The sequence below is a fragment of the Rutilus rutilus genome (assembly GCF_951802725.1).
Source record: "Rutilus rutilus genome assembly, chromosome: 8".
NCBI classification, from domain to species: domain Eukaryota; kingdom Metazoa; phylum Chordata; class Actinopteri; order Cypriniformes; family Leuciscidae; genus Rutilus; species Rutilus rutilus.
Genome location: NC_140222.1, coordinates 32580282 through 32601205, shown reverse-complemented (window position 1 = coordinate 32601205; position 20924 = coordinate 32580282). Strand labels below are relative to the sequence as shown.

General features: G+C 37.8%; 1 protein-coding gene across 1 annotated transcript; it reads left to right on the top strand.

Moving 5' to 3' along the window:
* Positions 1-943: 943 nt before the first annotated feature.
* Positions 944-20897, top strand: capn2b (calpain 2, (m/II) large subunit b). Its single transcript, XM_084416280.1, has 21 exons — positions 944-1296; positions 2536-2605; positions 5318-5436; positions 7734-7867; positions 9730-9898; positions 10728-10811; positions 10896-10981; positions 13238-13306; positions 13411-13571; positions 13719-13882; positions 14020-14031; positions 14145-14356; positions 16072-16108; positions 16787-16852; positions 16934-16991; positions 17067-17131; positions 17249-17317; positions 17406-17484; positions 17587-17703; positions 20444-20502; positions 20580-20897. The coding sequence occupies exons 1-21, from the start codon at positions 1060-1062 to the stop codon at positions 20601-20603; spliced, it is 2091 nt and encodes a 696-aa protein (XP_084272406.1). The 5' UTR covers positions 944-1059; the 3' UTR covers positions 20604-20897.
* Positions 20898-20924: the final 27 nt, after the last annotated feature.

Here is a 20924-nt window from a genome sequence, read left to right as displayed (position 1 = left end):
TAAAGGTGACTAACTGGCTGAGATTCGGGCCAGTTATGGCCCATGTGTGACCCTTGTCTTTAACCCAGTTCTGGGCCACTTCAGGGCCGTCATTCTTTGCGGTACTTGGGCCGAGGGAAAAGTGATTGTGTGGCCCGGAGCTGGGCCAGAAAAAAATTGCTATGTGGACTGCAGACCCAGATGACGACCAGCTCCACCTCTGTGGACATAATGGGTGGAGTTACGTTTAGCTGTAGGGTGAGGGTGTGGTTGAAACGTCTAGCTCCACCCATTTACGTCCAAGCGAGGGGGAAATCGAAACTTAATTTGAGAATGTTCATGGTCTATCCAGTAGTGCTTAGCTTACTGTATTTGAAATATAACTCGGTGCAAGTAATAAAATAAATACTTTAATGACACGGCATTGTATTAACATAAATCAAAACGTGTGCAGACCATATACTGTAAAAAAGGGTTAACTTAGACACGTCTAATTGTGTAGAAATCAATGCTCTGGCTGCACCACCTTTAATATCCAATAGGTGGCGCTGTTGTGCAGCTAATCGAGTATTGAGCTTGTCTCTCCACCGTTATGTAGCCTAGAAAATATCAGAATGGACATGTATGAACAAATATAAGTTATGTTCGCACAATTAGCTTAATTAATAAAAAAAAAAAATCCTTTAATTTATACATCGGCGTTCCGCCGCAGTGCCATTGCAAAATAAAAGGTTATTTTATGTAGCTAAACAATAATATATTGTTTGAAACGTAGCTTAAATAGTATTTTATATATATTGTAGTAGGCCTATAATACTAAATTGCTACAGCAATAATTATTGATCAGTCAGATAAGATATGGTCACTGTTGTCGGAGCGATACAGTAGCTCAGCTGACAGTGTATTTATGTTCACTCTTCCTGTTCTTCACTGTGTGCGTAAAAACGCGCAATAACTCGCTCATGACAGCCTGATGACCACTCCTAGAAAGTTTGGGGCGGAGAGTCACAGTAATCTAAGTTGAAGCATCAGGACAGTTGCACATTTCTCAGATTTTTTTTGGTTCTTCAGAAGTGGAAAATGTCGGGAGTCGCCTCTACCCTGGCCAAGAAGAGAGCACAGGCTGCAGGGTTTGGAACGAACGCCAATGCCACCAAATACCTCAACCAGGACTTTGAGGCGCTCAGGAGCCAGTGTCTCGGCAGAGGGACCCTGTTCTCAGACCCGTCTTTCCCAGCCGCTCCCGAATCCTTGGGCTTTAAAGAACTCGGACCCAACACGTCCAAAACCAGAGGAATAGTATGGAAAAGACCCGGGGTATGACTTCAGTATGATAAGTTTTAATATGGAGGGCATCGTTTGTGCGTTGTTGGTTAAACGGGAATTCCATGCATTTCCAAAATTCTTATTAGTTGCATTTATGTAAACGGTTTCACTTCGAACGAGAGTTTTCGTACGTCGCTTATTTGCGTTCTAACGTCTGCAGCGCTGTTTTTAATATTATATCTAAATGTGCTTTAGGCTGTTGCGTCTCTTTTTTTAGGGTCGCGTCATCAGCGTTGCGTTTTAAAGCGGTACCAAAACAGTTCTCTCAACTGGAGACCAGTGTGGGGATTATATAGCCTACCCAGCAAACAAAACAATTTTTTCAGAACGTTTCGCTAATATTCATTTGACGTTATGAAAACGTTATCTCTGAATGTTCCCTGGACGTTCAAAACGTATAGTTATTGTGCGAACGCTTTGAGAACACTGTTTAAGAACAGACAACTTTGAACATACAGATAACTTTTAATGTTATTGCAAGCACATCGTTTAGTGCCAAAAGGCTTTTCACAAAATAGGCTTTTTTTTTTGGTCATATATTTGTGTTATGTAAATCTGTAGAATGTTTTGCCTTGTCTGATAATGACTGTTTGCTATGGTTCGCAAGCATTTGATTAACTTTTGAAGTTAAACTCATTTGAAAGCCAAGTTAAAACTTATCGGCCCTACTCATATTTTATGACTTCTTATGGCCAGACCAAAATAATTCCCACAATGCATTATGTTGATTCTATTCCATTTAGTTGCATTGCTCACCATGTGGTCGAATTAATGCAGAACAGATGCACTGTAAAAAAATGTTTTAAGGACAATCAACTTGAATGTTCAAGTCATTTCAACTTAAATTACATTAATAAACTGACTTAAAAATGAGTTTAATCTTGTATAACTTAAAAGTTTTAAATTGCTTGACTCACTTTGATGTGTTAAAGCAATGTAAAAACATGTTGTCATAACTTATTGATCATATATATATACATATATTTGTTTTTTACAGTGTGCCATTTTAATTATTAAATGCATTTTATTTATTGTCTTGGTACATGGACCCCAATATGAAATGTAAATAAATACAATCTTACTGTTTTGTGTCTATATGCCTTCCTTTTCACTTTGATTACAATATGATTAATTAATGCAAAAACTTGTCATGCTATATTACAATAATAATATTGATTGCATTCTATGATCCTGCGTTTCAAATGTGGCTGTTTTTGGTGTTTTTTGCAGGAGCTGTGCTCGAAACCACAGTTCATCGTCGGTGGAGCGACACGGACGGATATCTGTCAAGGAGCTTTGGGTAAAAGGAACATTTATTTTAATATACTGTGTGCTAATCTTCCATGTTTGTCTAAATGACAAGAACCTTTTCATGACCGTGCCTTTAGGTCAACAATACTGCACACTGAGTCACATATCTCTTCTCGCCCTCCTTATCTTAGTTCTTTAAACATAGGATACCTGCAAGTCAATTGCATATTAAACGTTTTATACCTCAACCAGTAATTCAGCGTATTGCTGATTCTACTCTGTAAAAAAAGGCAACCTAAAATGTGATTCATGCAGTAATATATTGTATGATTCATAATAAAAGGTAACAAATTATTTGCACTATTACTTGCAATGGAGAGTAAAAAATAAGTTACTTTTGTGCTACTTTTTGGGGTTGGGGTAACGCATTACAAGTAACGTGCGTTACGTAATCAGATTACTTTTTTTCAAGTAACTAAAGCATCGCTTTTAAATTTACAACAAAATATCGCAGTTACTTTTTCAAATAAGTAACGTAAGTTACTTTTTTGTTGCATTTACTCATCTCACTTGCACAAAAACAAAGTCAGTAATCCTCAAAATGAATTAAAACAGTGAAATGCAATGTCAGAATATTACGCAAACGTAGCGCATTACTTTCCATAAAAAGTACACATTTAGTTACTTTTTTAGGTAGTAGCGTGATATTGAAACTCATTACTTTTAAAAGTAACTTTCCCCAATATTGTTCACCATCATCTGACTGGGACTCTTTCTGTATTTAAAATAGTTTGCATGCAACAACAAATAGGCTGTATTACAAAAATGCCCTTTTTTAGTGTGGCATAAGTGGATTTACGCATCAAAATCGTGTGTTGCGCACCTGAATGTTACATTTTTGACGTGAATTGACTGAAAAGAAAAAACGATCAAAACTGAATATTTTTGCGTACAGACAACAACGTTGTCAAAACGATCCTCGCTCACACAGATCCGTGAAAACTACTTAAAACGCTGTATTATTCAGACCAGGCCAGTAGATGGCGATGTCACTTTGTAAAGAAACACTACGCACCTAGAAACACGTATTACACATGGGCATGATGTCACTGTTTTCACAAATTCGCCTTTTTGTTGTTTACACGGAGAAGATAACGTTATCGTTTTCAAAAACTTGCACTTTGAAACTTAAAAGTTTGCGTTTTCAGGCCGTTGTCGTGTAAAAGAACGGCCAAAACACATAAAAAGTTTTATGTTTTTAGTTGAAAAACGGGGTCGTGTAAACAGCCCCTCACTTTACTCATTATTGGAAAAAAGTTTGATTGCATAATACCCGATGCTAGTAAATCCGGTAAAGCGCGTTAGTTCTACAAAGGTTAATTGTGAACTTGACAAGCAAACACTCACAAACACTCCTAGTGCGGGTCAGTAGCCTATTTGAAGGATGCTTTTAACCTAGAACTCATACCATTGTTATTATTGTTAACTAAGACTTGTTTTCACTTACCGGTAATGAAATAAAGCTGAAATAAAATAAAATACAAATATTAGATGCAAAAAAAAAAATACTTAAAAAACTTAGGAAAATTCGAAATTTTGCCTTCACATCTAACCGAAACAAAAAAAAGTTGAAAACAAAAAATCAAATAAGTGATAAAAAAAAGAAAAATAAATTAAAGCTAAAAAGAAATGACAAAAGCACAACAAAATGAAAATAAAAACCTAAAATGAAAATATAAAAATAAAAGCTCATTTTAAAAATTAAATAAATACGCTAACAATTTACAATACGGTTTAATTTGTTAACATTAGTTATTAACTAACATTAACTAACAGTGAGCAATACATTTGCTACAGTATTTATTAATCTTTGTTAATGTTAGTTAATAAAAATAAAGCTGTTCATCGTTTGTTCATGTTAGTTCACAGTGCATTAACTAATGTTAACAAATACAACTTTTGATTTTAATAGTGTATTAGTTCATATAGATATCAACATTATAACTAAGATTCATAAATGCTGTAGAAGTATTGTTCATTCTTAGTTCGTGTTAACTATGGTTAACTAATGTTAACTGAAACCATACTGTGTTATATATAGTGTTTCTATTAACACTGTAACAGTATATAAACAATCCTAAATGAACACAGGAGGCTCATACCATTTAGCTTCACACTGCTAACTTTAGTAACGTCTCCCCCTTCTATATTTTCTTTTGCCTCATTCCTTCCTGTGTTGTGTTTACCACTGACTGAATAACTGAGCCAAACACATAATGCAAACCACCCGAACGTAGAAACTAGCCAGGGGGATTTTGAACAGTTATTAAAGGTTGCAGTTAAAGAGAGGAAAACCTGGCTGTATTTATCCGGTAAAGTCTTAATGTGATACATGTGTCAGACTGCAGGAAAAGCAGCCTATTGTCTTTTAAAGAGAGCGGATTCAAGTCTCTGCATTTTCTACATGCGTCTGCTTTCTCAGACTGGCAGCTCACCACTTGCGTGACATGAAAACCACAATAGCTGCTCCGATTTTATCACGAGGTTGAGTCCCTCCAAAATGTGTCTGTTCTTGTTTTCCTGCAGGCATTTGAAAGTGATTAAAGTTGCATTTCAAACGCAAATCATATTCCATATCTGTAAAATACTGAATAAGTGAGTAAGTGAGCAAGTGAACACAGGCTTCTCTGTGGCATGTTTAAACTCCAGACCGCAGAGCAGTTGTAAACACACTGTAACAGTCTCACTTCCTGTCTCTCAGGTGACTGCTGGCTGCTAGCGGCTATTGCTTCCCTGACACTGAATGAAGACGTTCTGGCCCGAGTGGTGCCCGGCGGACAGAACTTTGATGACAGTTATGCTGGAATCTTCCATTTCCAGGTATCTGCAGTGTTTCCTCAAGTGTGTCACTATGCATTGGTGTTCATGTTACAATATAAAATCATTAGCATGCTAATCAACAGGGATTTGTTGCTTATTGCATATAATTTTATTAATATGCAAAAATATATATCACACCTTAAAATACTGTGGTGGTGCAGTGATGGTATTTAATGATAATACCATTACAGTTTTTATATACAGTATATCATGGAAACTATATGTATAATTAACATCTCACAATTCAGACTTTTTTCTCGCCATACTGACTTTTTTTCCCCTCGCAATTATGAGTTTGTCTTGCAACTTTTCTCAGAATTGTGAGATATGGAAAAAAAAAAGTGTTTATATCTCACAATTCTGACTTTATAACTCACAATTGCAAGTTTATTTTAAGCAATTCTGAGAAAAAAAGTCACAATTGTGAGATAAAAAGTTTTTTTGTTTTTTAATCAGTGGCAGAAACAAGCTTTTATTACGGTACCATATATGCGAATAAACATGATAATACTATAGTAAATGTTATGGGGAAAAAAAACAGTTACAAGGTAGGTAAAAAAATAAAAACATTTTAATAGTACTATAGCCTAATATATTATTAGTAATAGTACTATTTTTATTAAAATAATTACTATTCTTTTGAACTTTCTAATCATAAATGAATCCTTTTTAATCTCTTCCACAAAAATATTGAAAAAAATAAACAAGCAGCACAACTGTTTTCAACATTGATAATAATTATAAATTAAAGCTGCAAGCAGCATTTATCGGGGTTCAAGCAATTAAGGCCTTTAAGGCCTTTAAGCACAAAACCATTCAAAGTTATTAAGTTTTATTTAGCAAGCATGTATCCACTGACATAATAGATGGAAAAGACCATTTACTGCCAATACAGGCAATGTACCATAGGAAATATATGGTTTTAAAGCTTTTTAACAGTTATAGCGCCACCTATGGTCCGATCTCCATGAAATTTTGCATGCTTGTTAAGGATGTTATGTCTTGTTAAGGATGCAACCTCTGATAGGTTGTCCCCAAATTGAGGCCTACCGTCTGGCCAGGTTTCACGTCTCTAGGCCTTACGGTTTGGCCTGCACGATGCGTTTTACGAATCCTTACAATTACAATAGGGTTTCAGCATTTCATGCTTGAACCCCTAATAAGAATGGAAGCTTTTTGCCATTTATAGCGCCACCTATGGTCCGATCTGCATGAAACTCGGCATGCTTCCTCGCCATGTTATGGCACATATGCTCATCAATTTTTGTGAAGTTCCAAGTTTTCCTGTAGGATTTATAGGCTTTTGAGTGTATTTTGTCACGCCCCTTTGCTAAATGACCCTGTTACAGCCAGCCAGATGCAAAAGTTCAACTTTTTTTTGATAACTTTTGATCTAGAGAGTCCAGAGAATTGTCCTAGACTGGTCTGGTTCCAATCGGGCGAAAAACCAGGGACTAGTTCGCAAAAGTAGGTTTTGGACAAAATGCGACATAGCAGACATTTTTTCCTGCCAAAATCGAATTTGGAGATAGCCATTTTGTCCGTACTGAGCCAGGGATTACAGTGGTGTAAGTCTAGGTCAAGGTCTAGGTCACTTGAGTCTAGGTCAAACGGGCTAAGAGTTATGATCGATTATGTACTTTTGGTTGCACCAGCGCCACCTATGGGCCAATCGGGGTCATACTCTGATAGGTTGTCCCCAAATTGAGGCCTACCATCTGGCCAGGTTTCAAGTCTCTAGGCCTTACGGTTTGGCCTGCACAATGCGTTTTACGAATCCTTACAATTACAATAGGGTTTCAGCATTTCATGCTTGAACCCCTAATGATTCACCAAATCATCATATTAGAATGATTTCTGAAGGATCATGTGACACTGAAGACTGGAGTAATGATGCTGAAAAATCAGCTTTGACATCACAGGAATTAATTACATTTTAAAAGCAGTTATTTTAAATAAATGATATATTGTACAAAAATATTGCATATAACATATTTTCTTTTCCTATAAACGCAGCCTTGGTGAACGTTTAAATGGTAGTGTATATTGTAATACCATAGCACATGACTAAAAAAACATGGTAATAGCATATTACATGTCTAAAAACCCAAGATAATACATAGTTCATGTCCAAAAGTGTGATAAAATTATGGTAATATGCACTTTTTGGTGCATTTTCTTATTGCCTTTAATGCAGATGACTCTAAGTTTGTATAAGGGTGTCTTTGCAGTTTAACACACATCTTGAGATCGAACAGATAAATCTGAGACTGCACCTTGTACCTTTTGTCCTTTAGTTCTGGCAGTTTGGTGAATGGGTGGATGTTGTCATTGACGATCGGCTGCCGGTGAAAGACGGCGCGCTGGTGTTTGTTCACTCCGCCGAGGGGAATGAGTTCTGGAGCGCCCTGCTGGAGAAGGCCTATGCTAAGTTAGTGTTTGTGCATGTTGTTTCTTGTGTTTTTCTGTATGGAAGGACAATAATTACTGCAGTTAAGTTAAAACTGGCTAAACCCGAAAGCCAGCTTATTTTGTGAAACTTGCTTTCTAGGAAAACAACAACAGGATAACTAAGTGTTTTCTTTAGGGTTGTCAATTGATTTGATTACTCTCAATTGTTTTTACTATTTTTTTTTTGTAATTATGTAATTTTTTTTTTTTATTATGGTAACACATTCAATTTTAATGAATTCAATTTGTAATATTTCAATATTTAAATGGGAAAAAATCACATAATTCTTACCTAACCCTTATCTAATAGTCTACTAATGCTCTAATGAGAGTTAGTTGACATGTAGTTGCAAAGTTACTTGTAGGTGAGTGTCTAAAGTGGCCCATCAAAAAAGAGTGTAACCGAAAAAGCTAGTCCCCAAAAAAGTGGTTGTTGAACTTTGCATTCAAGCACAGCAGGCTTTAACCACCGCAGGCGTATTCCTGGAATAAGGGTGTGACTGCCCTTATAAAAAAAAATTGTTATATGTTTGGCAACAGTTTTTCTAACACTAATTGATGAAGTGTGTAGCTTTTCATTTCTTAAACAACTATGTAGGAAGAAACATCATGGCCATATTCCAGGATGACAATGACATTCATCAGGCTCAAATTGTGAAAGAATGGTTGGGAGGGAGCATGAACAATCATTCTCACACATGAATTGGCATCTATGAGTCTCTGGACAAAAAAATGTATGCACCTCTTGATTGAAACATCACAACATTTATTTCCATCAAGAGGAAATTTCCATTTATCGTTGCCAGCTGAACATGAAATGTCACCACCTGTTGTCTTACATCTTGTGTGTAAGATTGCCTACTAATTTTGGAACCACCATGTGAACTACGGGAATGGCCCCGCCCACAAGCGGTGATGTCACGCATGAGCATTTATAGCAGGCTTGAAATAAAACGTTTATTGTAGACTATAAACGAACTACACTAGTCGCATGACTTCAACGTCACAATCACTACGCTTCCGTCAACTCTTTCAGTCTTTCTTTAAGAATCATTTTCCCTGAAACTTTGAGTTAACATATAAACATAACAAGGCTGTGAAAGCGAATTAGTGAGTAGTTGAGAGTTTATTTGTTAGCTGTGAAGACGTTCAATGTCTCTGACAACCTCTGTAGTCCCATGGTCACCGTGATTTTGCCAAGTAAGACATGTTCCTGGATCAACATATTTTGTATCCCAACATATCCCAAAATGGTGATGGTAGGTGAATTACACTGATGTTGAAGCACCTCATCCTGATTCTAAGCCTAAACTTGACATAAACTGTAAACTTGTCCCTCAAATCTGATTGGTTGATTGGGAAAGTTGTTCCAGGATCAACAAAGATGTTGGTCCAGGAACATGTGGTACTTGGTGAAATCATGTTCACCGTAGTCCCATTTAGCTTCTTGTTAGAAACTACCTTTTTTAAGACAAGAACAAAAATTCACACAATTAATTATTTTATGTTGTAGAATAAAACGTGAAAATATCTTGAGCTTGTGTTCATAACCACAGACCTTATTTCAGGCATTTAACCAAAAACCCATTAAAAAACAAAAAAACCCAAAAAACAATTGACTTCAGGATGATGAAGCCAGAAGTGCTAAAATGCTGATTTGTTTCTGTGAATTGGCCTACAATCTTTGTATAGTATCAAACATGTTGTTTAATAGGATTTACTATAGTTTCTTTTTTAATGAGACTGTCTTATAGGGCTTAAATAGTTTCTAAAAACATTCCAAAGACATGTGCGCACATGTCGTTTCACAACTCTAACGGTGAGCATTATGGTTTCTGGCAGGGTGAACGGCTGTTATGAAGCCCTGTCTGGAGGATCCACCAGTGAGGGTTTTGAGGATTTCACCGGAGGCATCGCTGAGAACTACGACCTAAGTAAAGCGCCATCCAACATGTTTCAGATCATCCAGAAAGCCCTGGATTCTGGAGCTTTGCTGGGCTGCTCCATCGATGTGAGATTCCTCTGCCTGCACTCATGACACTCATAAACTATTTACAGAACAAATTTCAATAGTATAATGACACTAAGGCATGTTTACACCTGGTATTAAGAAGTGGACGACACTAAATGCAGGTGTAAATGGAGTCTAAAACGTTTTGATCTTGTCCACTTTCAACCACTTCCAGACAGAGTAAGTGAAAACGCATTAGACCGGATTGCTTTCGTAGTGTAAACGCTCATGTGGTCGAATGTTTCACAAAAGACCGTCTTCTCTCCTCCTACTGAGTGACCTAATGCGTTAACATTATGGGAATCGCTCTAGCCAGACGGGATTTAAACTTTGTCGGCTGAAGACCCAAGTTCGGTTTGAAGATGAAAAACATACCAAGCACAATGTTCTCTCACCATTCCTGATTTCTCACACACACTCACCGCGTTCGGTCTTGCGTCTGTCAGAGCAGAAACTAAAGCTGCTGCTCTCCATATATTTTCCCATAATCTCCGGTCGTGTTCAAATGTAAATTGCTCAAGCTTCTTTTCGTCCATTAGACTGAAAGATGTGAAAACCCATACATTAACATAGACCCTCCCAGTGAAGAAATCAGGACAGAAGTGGTTGAAAGTGGACAAAATAGACAGATTAAAACAGCAGGTGTAAACGAGAATGTGGCTCCCTCATCTACTTGTGATCCGATCGACCAAAACGCAATTTAATACCAGGTGTAAACAGGGCCAAAAAAAGTTTAATATGCTTTGACCTGAATTCGGAAAAAACTTTTGGGTCATAAGCCCCGCCCTTTGTCAGATATCCCTGTTTAATGCTTATTTCTATGATGTAGATCACTAGTGCTTCTGATTCAGAAGCCGTCACCCGTCAGAAGCTGGTGAAAGGCCACGCCTACTCGCTCACGGGGGCGACAGAGGTATGAATAAAGTTATTGGCAAGCCCTTTTTTAATGACAGAATTATTAAATTGTGTCATTAGAGTACATGCTATTTTTCTTCAGGTGAACTATCGTGGCCGCAAGGAAAAGCTAGTCCGTATGCGCAACCCTTGGGGGCAGGTGGAGTGGACCGGAGCCTGGAGTGACAGGTACGGTTTGAGATACGACATAAGTTCATTGGTATACTAATATAATTCACTAAACGTAACTGAAATAGCAGTTATTCAGAAAGTATGAGGTCGCAACCGTGCAGTGTCGATAAACTTGACTGATGAAGATGGTTAGAAACAAAGGGTTTTTTGACTTCGTCAACAATAACAAAAATTGCGCATCATGAAAAGAATGAACTGATTTTAATTAAAACAAACAAAATGTTGATTAAAAATCTGACAGTTGCAAAATTTTACGCATGAATTAGTGCGTAAAATCTATATGCAAACGTTTTCACGAACAAATCATGATTCATCAATAACTTTCCCAGCCAACTTTTCCATGTGGGCCTTTGATTGGCTGTCACTTGGACTCTGCATGGGCAACCCAAATAGGGCCCATTTAGATGTTCAGTGTAAGGGCTCACTTGGGTCCCAAATGGGTGCTAATAAAGGGGCCAAGGTGGGCTACACACAAATCCTTATGGGGGCCACATGGGTGATCACCTTGGACCCACAAATGGCCCCATTATGTTTTTTTTGTTTAACCACAATGGGTGAAAATTGGGCCTCATTTATTAATTTCTTTAAAGATTCCAGTGGGTCGGATAATTCACTATGCAAAATTCACTTTCAAACCACTCTTATTTTTTATAAACCTGTACCTGACCAAACAAAGAATTCATAAAAGTGGCTGATTTTATGTGGTACTCCATATATTTTAAATTACATGATACAATATATCAACTGTAAAGAAAATGACTTCAGCTCATCATGTTTTTTATTGAATGCCAAGATAAAAGCTCTTGAATGCATCAGGATGAAATTCCTGTATAGCCTGTACAGACTCTTCAGCTTCATACCTAAAGAATAAAGAAAGAAAAGACATAGAATTAGTAATAATCGGCTGGTCAAATGTGCAAACAGAGAAAGAGAGTGAGAGACATAGTTTACTCTGTTAATTCAGGAGACCGTTTTTGCTGGTAGTTTTTGTTAAATGTTGATGTTGTCACACGACGGCAGGGAAGAGAAGTATCCAATTACAGTAAAGTTTATTTTTGAAAACACAAACAGAGTAAATACAAGCAGGGCTGCAGATGTGGGAAGTACAAACAAGGAACAAAACATAAAACAAAACAAGGCTGACGATATTCCAGCAAAAACACTAATCCAAACGAGACTGAAACATAAGCAAACGTTTTACAAGGGGGATGTAAAGACAACGGCCGACACACAAAGACTTAAGCCCTATTCAGGATGGACTAGTTTTCCACGTCTAGAAAACACTCTCCCAGCTCTGTAATAAACACAGAGATGTTAGTCTCACAGACGTCACAGAGGTCAAGTGATAATAATTGTTACTCAAACGTCTTTTAGAAAAGTAGTCCCGTCCGAATAGTATGGAAGCTTCCTCCACAGAATGAAAAATAAAAAAGGTAATTGACTTTTTATCTCACAATTCGGACTTTTTTTCTCAGAATTGCGTGATATAAAGTCGCAATTACGAGTTATAAAGTCAGAATTGCGTGATATAAAGTCGCAATTACGAGTTATAAAGTCAGAATTGCGTGATATAGTCACAACTGCGAGAAATAAACACGAAATTCTGAGTTTTTTCTCAGAATTGCATGTTTATATCTCGCAATTCTGACTTTATAACACGCAATTGGGAGATAGAAAGTCAGAATTGCATGATATAAAGTCGCAATTGCATGGTATAAAGTCAAAATTGCATGATATAAAGTCGCAATTGCATGGTATAAAGTCAAAATTGCATGATATAAAGTCGCAATTGCATGGTATAAAGTCAGAATTGTGAGATATAAACTCGCAATTTTGTAGTGCAATTTTATTTTTATTTTCGTCAGCTAAAATTAGATGCTACTTAGACTAACATTAATGAAATACTGACTAAAAACACTGGAAATCATTAACATATAACCGTCCATATTGACATAATGTGGCCTATTCAGAATTCATTAGTCCAACCCTGTTAAACAACAGTGTGAATGATGACAGCATTTGGAAGTTAGTCATTCAGTGCAAAAACACCTGACTATTTACATGAGTATTTGTGGTGCAAGAAATCTTGACTGTGGACAGAAGTGTAGAAAATGGCCTATGTTGAAATCATAGTTTTATGGAGTGCTTGGAACTTATTTGGAGACGATAGCATCAAACATAATCATCAAACATCTACATCAAACACTGAACTGCTGATGGTTATCTGAAGTGTTTATTTCTTCCTTCCTTTAGTTCATCTGAATGGAACAGTGTTGCGGCTTCAGAGCGACCGAACGCCAACGCTGAGGATGGTGAATTCTGGTGAGTTAACAACTACAACTACATTTACAACTACAATATAGGGTATTCAAAAAGTTCCATACGTTATATTAAATACGCATAACATCTTTTCTCTATTTGTTTAGGATGTCATTCTCAGAATTCCTAAGCCATTACTCTCGTATAGAGATCTGCACTCTGACCCCGGACACCATCACCAGCGATTCGGTAAAACACTGGGCCGTGACTAACCACGACGGCACTTGGAGGAAAGGCTCCACCGCCGGGGGCTGCAGAAACAACCCTTGTGAGCCACAAAAGAACTGCAAACACACTATTAGCATCATGAATCAGATTCAGATTTCAGTGCAAACAAAATGATTCACATGGACAAAGTTTGGTTGGTTTGGTTTGTTAATAATATTGCTGATGGCTGCATCCATTCATTGCTCAGACACATTCTGGATGAATCCTCAATATGTGATTAAGCTGGAAGATGACAATCCAGACGATAATGAGGTGGACTGCAGTTTCGTGGTGGGTCTGATCCAGAAGAACCGGCGCCGCCTTAGGAAAATGGGAGAGGACATGCACACTATTGGCTTTGCTATTTATGAGGTGGGTGGAGACACAAAGAGCAATCTAAACATTGTGATTATGATGGATGGAGATGAAAGGAACACATGTACTTCTATAGAACTCCCAGATAACATTTGAACAATATCAAATCAGTGTTTTTTTGTTTGTTTCCACAGGTACCTCCTCAGGTAAGCATTAAACTACAAAGAGGGGTGGTGACTTTTCCCTTGACCAATCATATCTGAGAATTCACATTAGTCACAGCCTTCCTGGCTCGCTGATTGGCCTTTGTCTCCATCAGTTTCAGGGTCAGCGGGACGTGCACCTCGATAAGAACTTCTTCCTGACGCACGGGCAGAAAGCTCGCTCTGAGACTTTCATTAACTTGAGGGAGGTCTGCACGCGCTTCAAATTGCCTCCAGGAGAATACCTAGTTGTGCCTTCCACCTTCGAAGCCAACCTGGACGGAGACTTTTGCCTGCGCGTCTTTTCCGAAAGACAGACTGAAACACTGTAATGTATCACATCTGTGTTAGGTTTCCCTACTTAAAGGCACAACATGTACGATTTTTGGGGCCCTATTTTAATGCACAAGTGCACTTAGGGAGTGTCCGAATCCACTTTTGCTAATTTAACGTCCGGAAAAATGGTCGGCGCATGGTCGGGTTGTCCCTATTCTCTTAAAGGGGTGGTATAATGCCCTTTTCACAAGATGTAAAATAAGTCCCCAGAGTGTGTATGTGAAGTTTTAGCTCACAGATATTTTTATAGAGCATGTTTAAGTTGTCACTTTTTGAGGGTGAGCAAAAACGCACCGTTTTTGTGTCTGTTCCTTTAAATGCAAATGAGCTGCTGCTCTCAGCACAGGGGGCGGAGCTACAACAGCTTGTGTCCTTTTACCTCTCACAGACATGCACTGGAAATGTCAATGTTTATGTTCAAACCGGAGTCAGACAAAGATGGAGAGACTCAAGAAGAAGTGACAACATGTAGAAAGCAACAGGACATTTCTGAATGGTTGATGAATTTATGTAGCTTATGTGTAGTTATCTTCTAGTCACTGATTAGCATATTCTGTCATGATAATCTATAAATCGTGTTCCGCAGGCGGGGTTTATGTAAATTTTAGGGTTAGTGATGTCACTAACCCGGGAGGAATGTCGTGTAGTCCCTACCAGCCGTTGTTGTAGTCCTTAAAAAACGATTTCTTTAAAAGCAAATATCTCCCTTTGCTTTGAACTTTGAGCTTCATAACTTTGCAGATGTTGTTTATGCTCAAACAGCAACATTACACACTAACTAAAGTTAAAAAAGTGAAATATTTGCTTTTAAAGAAATCGTTTTTTAAGGACTACAACAACGGCTGGTAGGGACAACACGACATTCCTCCTGGGTTAGTGACTCTGATAGGTTTATTGCATGTTACGCCCAAAACACACCCATTACTCATTAAAGGGGTGTGTTTTGGGCGTAACATGCAATAAACCAATCAGAGTCTACTCTCCCATTCCCTTCAAAAGCCAGTTGCGCTCGCGCCATGGCGGATTGCTGTTTACATGGCTGAATTTGAAACATTAAACATGAAACTGAATGCTTCTCTAGCGAGGAAACGGATCTGCTCAAGGTTAAAGCGCACAAGCAGACCATCTACGGGACCAAGTGTACACGCGTTGTCGACCTGCCTATAGGCGCATATAACTAATGCACTCTTTAAATAACAAAAAAAAGATTGCGCAGTCTATTTCAGTTGCCTCAAATAGCAACGCGCCAACAATGTGCCTGAACACACCTCGTTTTCAGACCAGCACGACCATGGGCGCACAAATGAGCGCAAATGCATTTGCTATTTAAACAACTTGGCGCAGGATGTGAAAATGATAACTGCGTTGGGCTGAAACTAGCAAAAAACACTTGCGTTGCGCTTGGTGCCACATTTCGCCAGGTGTATGATAGGGCCCTTGGATTCAAATATCCAAAACCATTTGAACTATGCTTTAATGTTTCCAATAATGTTTAAATCCAGAGAAAGTGAAGACGACAACTTCCATGATTCCACACACATTCACGGTGTCATCAAGCTACGCCTTTGTTGTTCTTTGAATAAGCAAACTCTAGCGGCGAAACTTACATACTGTGCCTTTAATGCCAATATGCAAACAGAATGTATTTTTATTTCAAATACTTGGTTCTTAATTTATTTGATTGGAAAATCTTATGTTTTTTTCTAGAATATGTGATGACCCTGTGGATGCTGAATTACCTGATGTAAGTAACTCAACAGACTGCTCTCAAATAATATAATGTAACGATCTCAAAAGTTAACAGCATCACATTAGCTATGCTTCCTTCCAAAGTTGATAATTCAGTTCATGCGGAAAATTGGAATACCACATAAAACATTTGGGAATAAAGCACCGTTTCTATCCCATGTGTTCAAGAGAACAAAATCGTCACTTCTAGGGAGTCCAGTTTTCAGTCACAGGATCTTTTGCTTCACATGTTTTTTGTTGCCCATCAAAGAATTTAATCATATTTTTTTTAAATCTGCTTCAATACGTACATACGTTTTTTTATTCACATTTTAATATTTGATACACATCTTACCATTTCCATCCAGCCTTTTTTGTGCAATATCCTAAAATTTGCACAAATGGATCAAAACAAGCTACTTGCTGATAAAATATTTTGATGTGACATGTCTATTACTAGTAGAAATGTTGAAATTATTATAATTTTAATTTAATAATAATTAATATCTAATAGTAACACTAATAAATGAATAAATAATAACAACAATAATAAGAATCAATGAATTAAAAATAATCATCCTCATTAAGAAATATTAATATTTTGGGTTGTAATCAACATTTTGACACAAATTATGCTGATAAGTCATATTGAACCTGGAACTTTCTTTTAAAATGTGCTTCTTCATGTTTTCAGGAGACTGTCTCAGACGCTGAAGTTGAATCTGGATTCAGAACCATGTTCGTAAAACTCGCTGGAGCTGTAAGTGGAGACGACTTGTTATGCAGTAAACTTTTATGTATTCTGAAAAGCAGATCAACTGAATCATACTTCTCTCGGTAGGACATGGAAATCTCAGCCTCAGAGCTCAACACTATCTTAAACAGAATCATCGCAAAACGTAAGTACTCCCGCATCCTTTAGTTTACACTCGAGATCTAAGAGGGAGTCTAAGGAGCTGTGCGTTGTTTTGTAGGAACCGACATAAAGACAAGCGGCTTCAGTCTGGAGACGTGTCGTGTCATGGTGAACCTCATGGATGTATCCTCTCAACTGCTTACATTTTTATGTTTGTTTTAACGTGACGTGTGCTTGAGTCAGGAATTACAAGAATTTGATGCGTTGTTGTATTGTAAATTTCCCTTAACTGTATGTCAGGACAGTGGGAATGGAAAACTGGGTCTTGGAGAGTTCGCTACTCTGTGGAAGAAAGTGCAGAAATACCTTGTAAGAGATCCCAAAACCCAGAATCCTTTTACATAATTAACCATTTAACATTATTCTGAACATGTTTTCTTATTTTAAAATCACCCAGGCAATTTACAAGAAGAATGACATGGATGGTTCAGGAACCATAAGCACTCCAGAGCTGCGGATGGCACTGAAAGAGGCTGGTGAGTCAAGCCAGACTCAGATACTCGCACACATACAAGCAATAATCTCATTTTGGGGATGTATTTTAATATTCACTGCTTGTGTTCTCATTCCTCTCCTAGGTTTCTGCCTGAATAACGCTATATTTCAGCTGCTGGTAGCACGTTACGCTGAGACAGACATGACCCTTGACTTTGATAACTTTGTGGCCTGCCTCATGCGTCTGGAGATGATGTTCCGTAAGTCCCTTGAGTGTTTGTTTATCAAATATCTTGCAGTGAACACATTTAATCAAATTTAGATTTAAAGGTAGGGTGGGTCAAATTTAAAGGTAGGGTGGGTAATTTTCGGAGCAGCTAGCAATAGCGAGCTAGCTTTGAAAGCATGAGATCCAACCCTCCCTTTAGAGCGTCTCCAAAGCCACGCCTCCTTCAAAACACGTGAACGCACACAGCAGAGTCTGCAAACCTACTATTTCGTTAAAATACCTCATGTCTCAAAGCACATAACATTACAATAATAATGAACATAAACAACTTAAAGAGCTCTGACCTGTACTGCCGTGCAAAGGCAAAAGACCGTAACTTCGTTTTTGGTCGAAAATTAGTTATTTATATTTTTGGCACATTCAAGACCTCCTTTATCATGTGGATGAGTATCTTGAATCAATTCCATTGTTTTTTCAAGAAAATAATGAGTTGTCTTAACAGTAACTTCCAAAAGCCCATGAGAAACAAAGGCAGAACACCTTTACCGCTCTTTGGCTTTGTTTTGGATTGCTCAAATTGAGTTACGGTACTCTGCCTTTGTTTAGCCGCGCGTCAATATGAAGTTACTGTGCCGGTGTTCTATCAAATAATGCTACCTACCAGATTGTACGGTTATCTGCCTTTGTTTTAATGTCCATTAAAATTTAAATTACGGTGTAGCTTGTGTACTTTGTACAGCTGCCATCAGTCCCTCTAACTTCTGATGTCCTCAGAGCTTTGTCCTGCACAATTGCGGTCAGAACATTTAGTATGGTCTGAACCCGCTCCATCGACAAACGTGCGATATCGATCGCGAAGGATTATGCAGAGTTGACAGAAAAACGTTACACATTGCCGTATCAGATGAATACAAAAAAGAATTAAAGCCCCGCCTCACTCAGTTCGGGTACTGGACCTGGTTGAAACACTCATGCATCTAGCTGGCAGAGTGCCAAAACTTCGCCGGCGCCTTCAGCCCCGCCCTAAACGCAGTCGAGCCAACGCTGGACTAATATATCTATGGAGGTATTTTGTCATGTCAAATGTATTGTATTAATAATGCCATCAGAATGCAACCAAAGCACAGGATAGCAATAAGTAGATGGCTATAAATAATTGTAAATCATACAAAATAAATGCCATGATCACTAGATTTTATACAGGTGTTACTATAATGATTTTGTTAATGGTGATCAGCAACCAGATATTGATAAAGTGGAAGTTACTGCCTTTTGCCTTGGCATTGGGGTCAAATCTGTTGAAGGCAGGGTGGGCAATTTTTTGTTATCCTGGTTGAAACTCTCTTCACATCCAGATAGCAATCAATAACAGAAGAGGTCTAAATATTTAAACATGTACATATTAGGGGCGTGCATGAATAGTTGAACATGTACATACTTGGCTTCTCACTTTTTGCTGACAATACAAAGGCAGAGTACAGTAACTTTAAAATAGTGATCAAAAGTCAAGTTTGAGCTCAAGATTTTTTTATGTATATAACTTTCATTACTAAAACATCTATTTGCCAGATTTCCAGTGTCCTACCTATAATTAATTTGGCGGGACAACTAAAAATCTTTAAAGTAATTTTTCTCAGTTCCACACTCTAGCGACTTAAGGTTTTTTGCCTTAGTAGGGCAGTGTACCACCTGACTGCTTCAGATTCATTTCGGCGTTGATAGTGTTGCAATAAATTTGAGTCACAAACATCTTAGAGTATAACGTCACAGGTTTCCATCTCTTCCAAATTACAGAAGTCATGTTGTGAACGCAGCATAAGCTGGCTGTTTTGGTTCAGGAGGAACTGTAAAAGGCGGCTGATGTTTTGGTTGCGCTGCTCGGTGACTGACGTCTGTCTAACTCTACATAGCATGAAACACACTGATGATGTGTGATGTCTGCGCGAGCAGGTGCGCGGAGGTATGGAAATACATACTTTAACCAGCAGGTAGGACATCTTATCCGGTCCGAATGCAATGATTGGACGAACCTTATTTGGTCCTAAGACTTCCACAAAAGATATTTGTACTAGGGATGGGCATTTTTCAAAAATATTGTATTCAAATTATTGGTCTCATAAAAAATTAATACAACATAATCTGCTACAACGCATGTGCAGGTTACTTTTCCTTCTGAACAAGTGCGCACCCCGAGTCCGTGTTGCTTTCACATTCACGCGAATCACAGCACAGTTCGAGTGCAACCGAACTCAGACCACCTCCTCCTGGTAGTCTCGGGTTTAGTACCTCGAGGCGCTCCCAGGTCCACACGACAGCTTTCACATTACTGATTTTTCAGTAATTTTTGCCCCCGGTCCGAATTCTGCCAGTGTAAAAACGTCCTTAGTTTGCGAGCTTATGATTTCACTGCATTTACGGCCAGCAAAGCAAAATTCGAATAGTATTTTTATTATAATTAATAATTACAGATTGAATATTTGACTATTCATGCACACCCCTAATACTGTATGTACATGTTTAAATATTTAGACCACTTCTGTTATTGATTGCTATCAAGATGTGAAGAGAGTTTCAACCAGGATAACAAAAAGTATTTATGAAAAAATTGCATACTCTGCCTTTAACAGATTTGACCCTAAAATCTGCATAGAAAATATCTGCAGATTCTGTCTAGGCATTTGATGTTGGGTCTGCGCCCCTTGTAGTGCTGGATATGCAGAGGTTTTGTACGTCTCTGGTCTGATCATTGTGAATGTGTCTCTCATTTCTAGGGGTGTTCAAAAAGCTGGATGCCCACAAAAGTGGCTTCATTGAGCTGGACTTTCAGCAGGTTTGTCATGCTATACATTTTTATTTTTTACATGTAAATATTTAAATTATTTTAACACATTTTCTATATTTTTCTAGTGGCTGAACTTTACCATGATTTAGATGACTCACCAACAGACCGCACCACTCAAGAATGAATTATTAAGATTACATGTGTCAAACTTTTAAAGATATTTACTTTTATTTTTTAAATTGTCTATTGCACTTTTGACCAGTCTTACTTCCAGATTTTGCATGATTTTATTGTGTTTGACGTTGTCACACTCTTTTCGTTTACAAATGGAAGCATTGTTGAACCAGGAGAATCCTAACCACTGTGTAATAAAACTGTGTGCATTGTTATTATTATATATTTTTTTCCTCTAAAGAACATTATTAAACACTTTTGAAACCGTTCGAACTCGTATTTTTGTACATGAATGG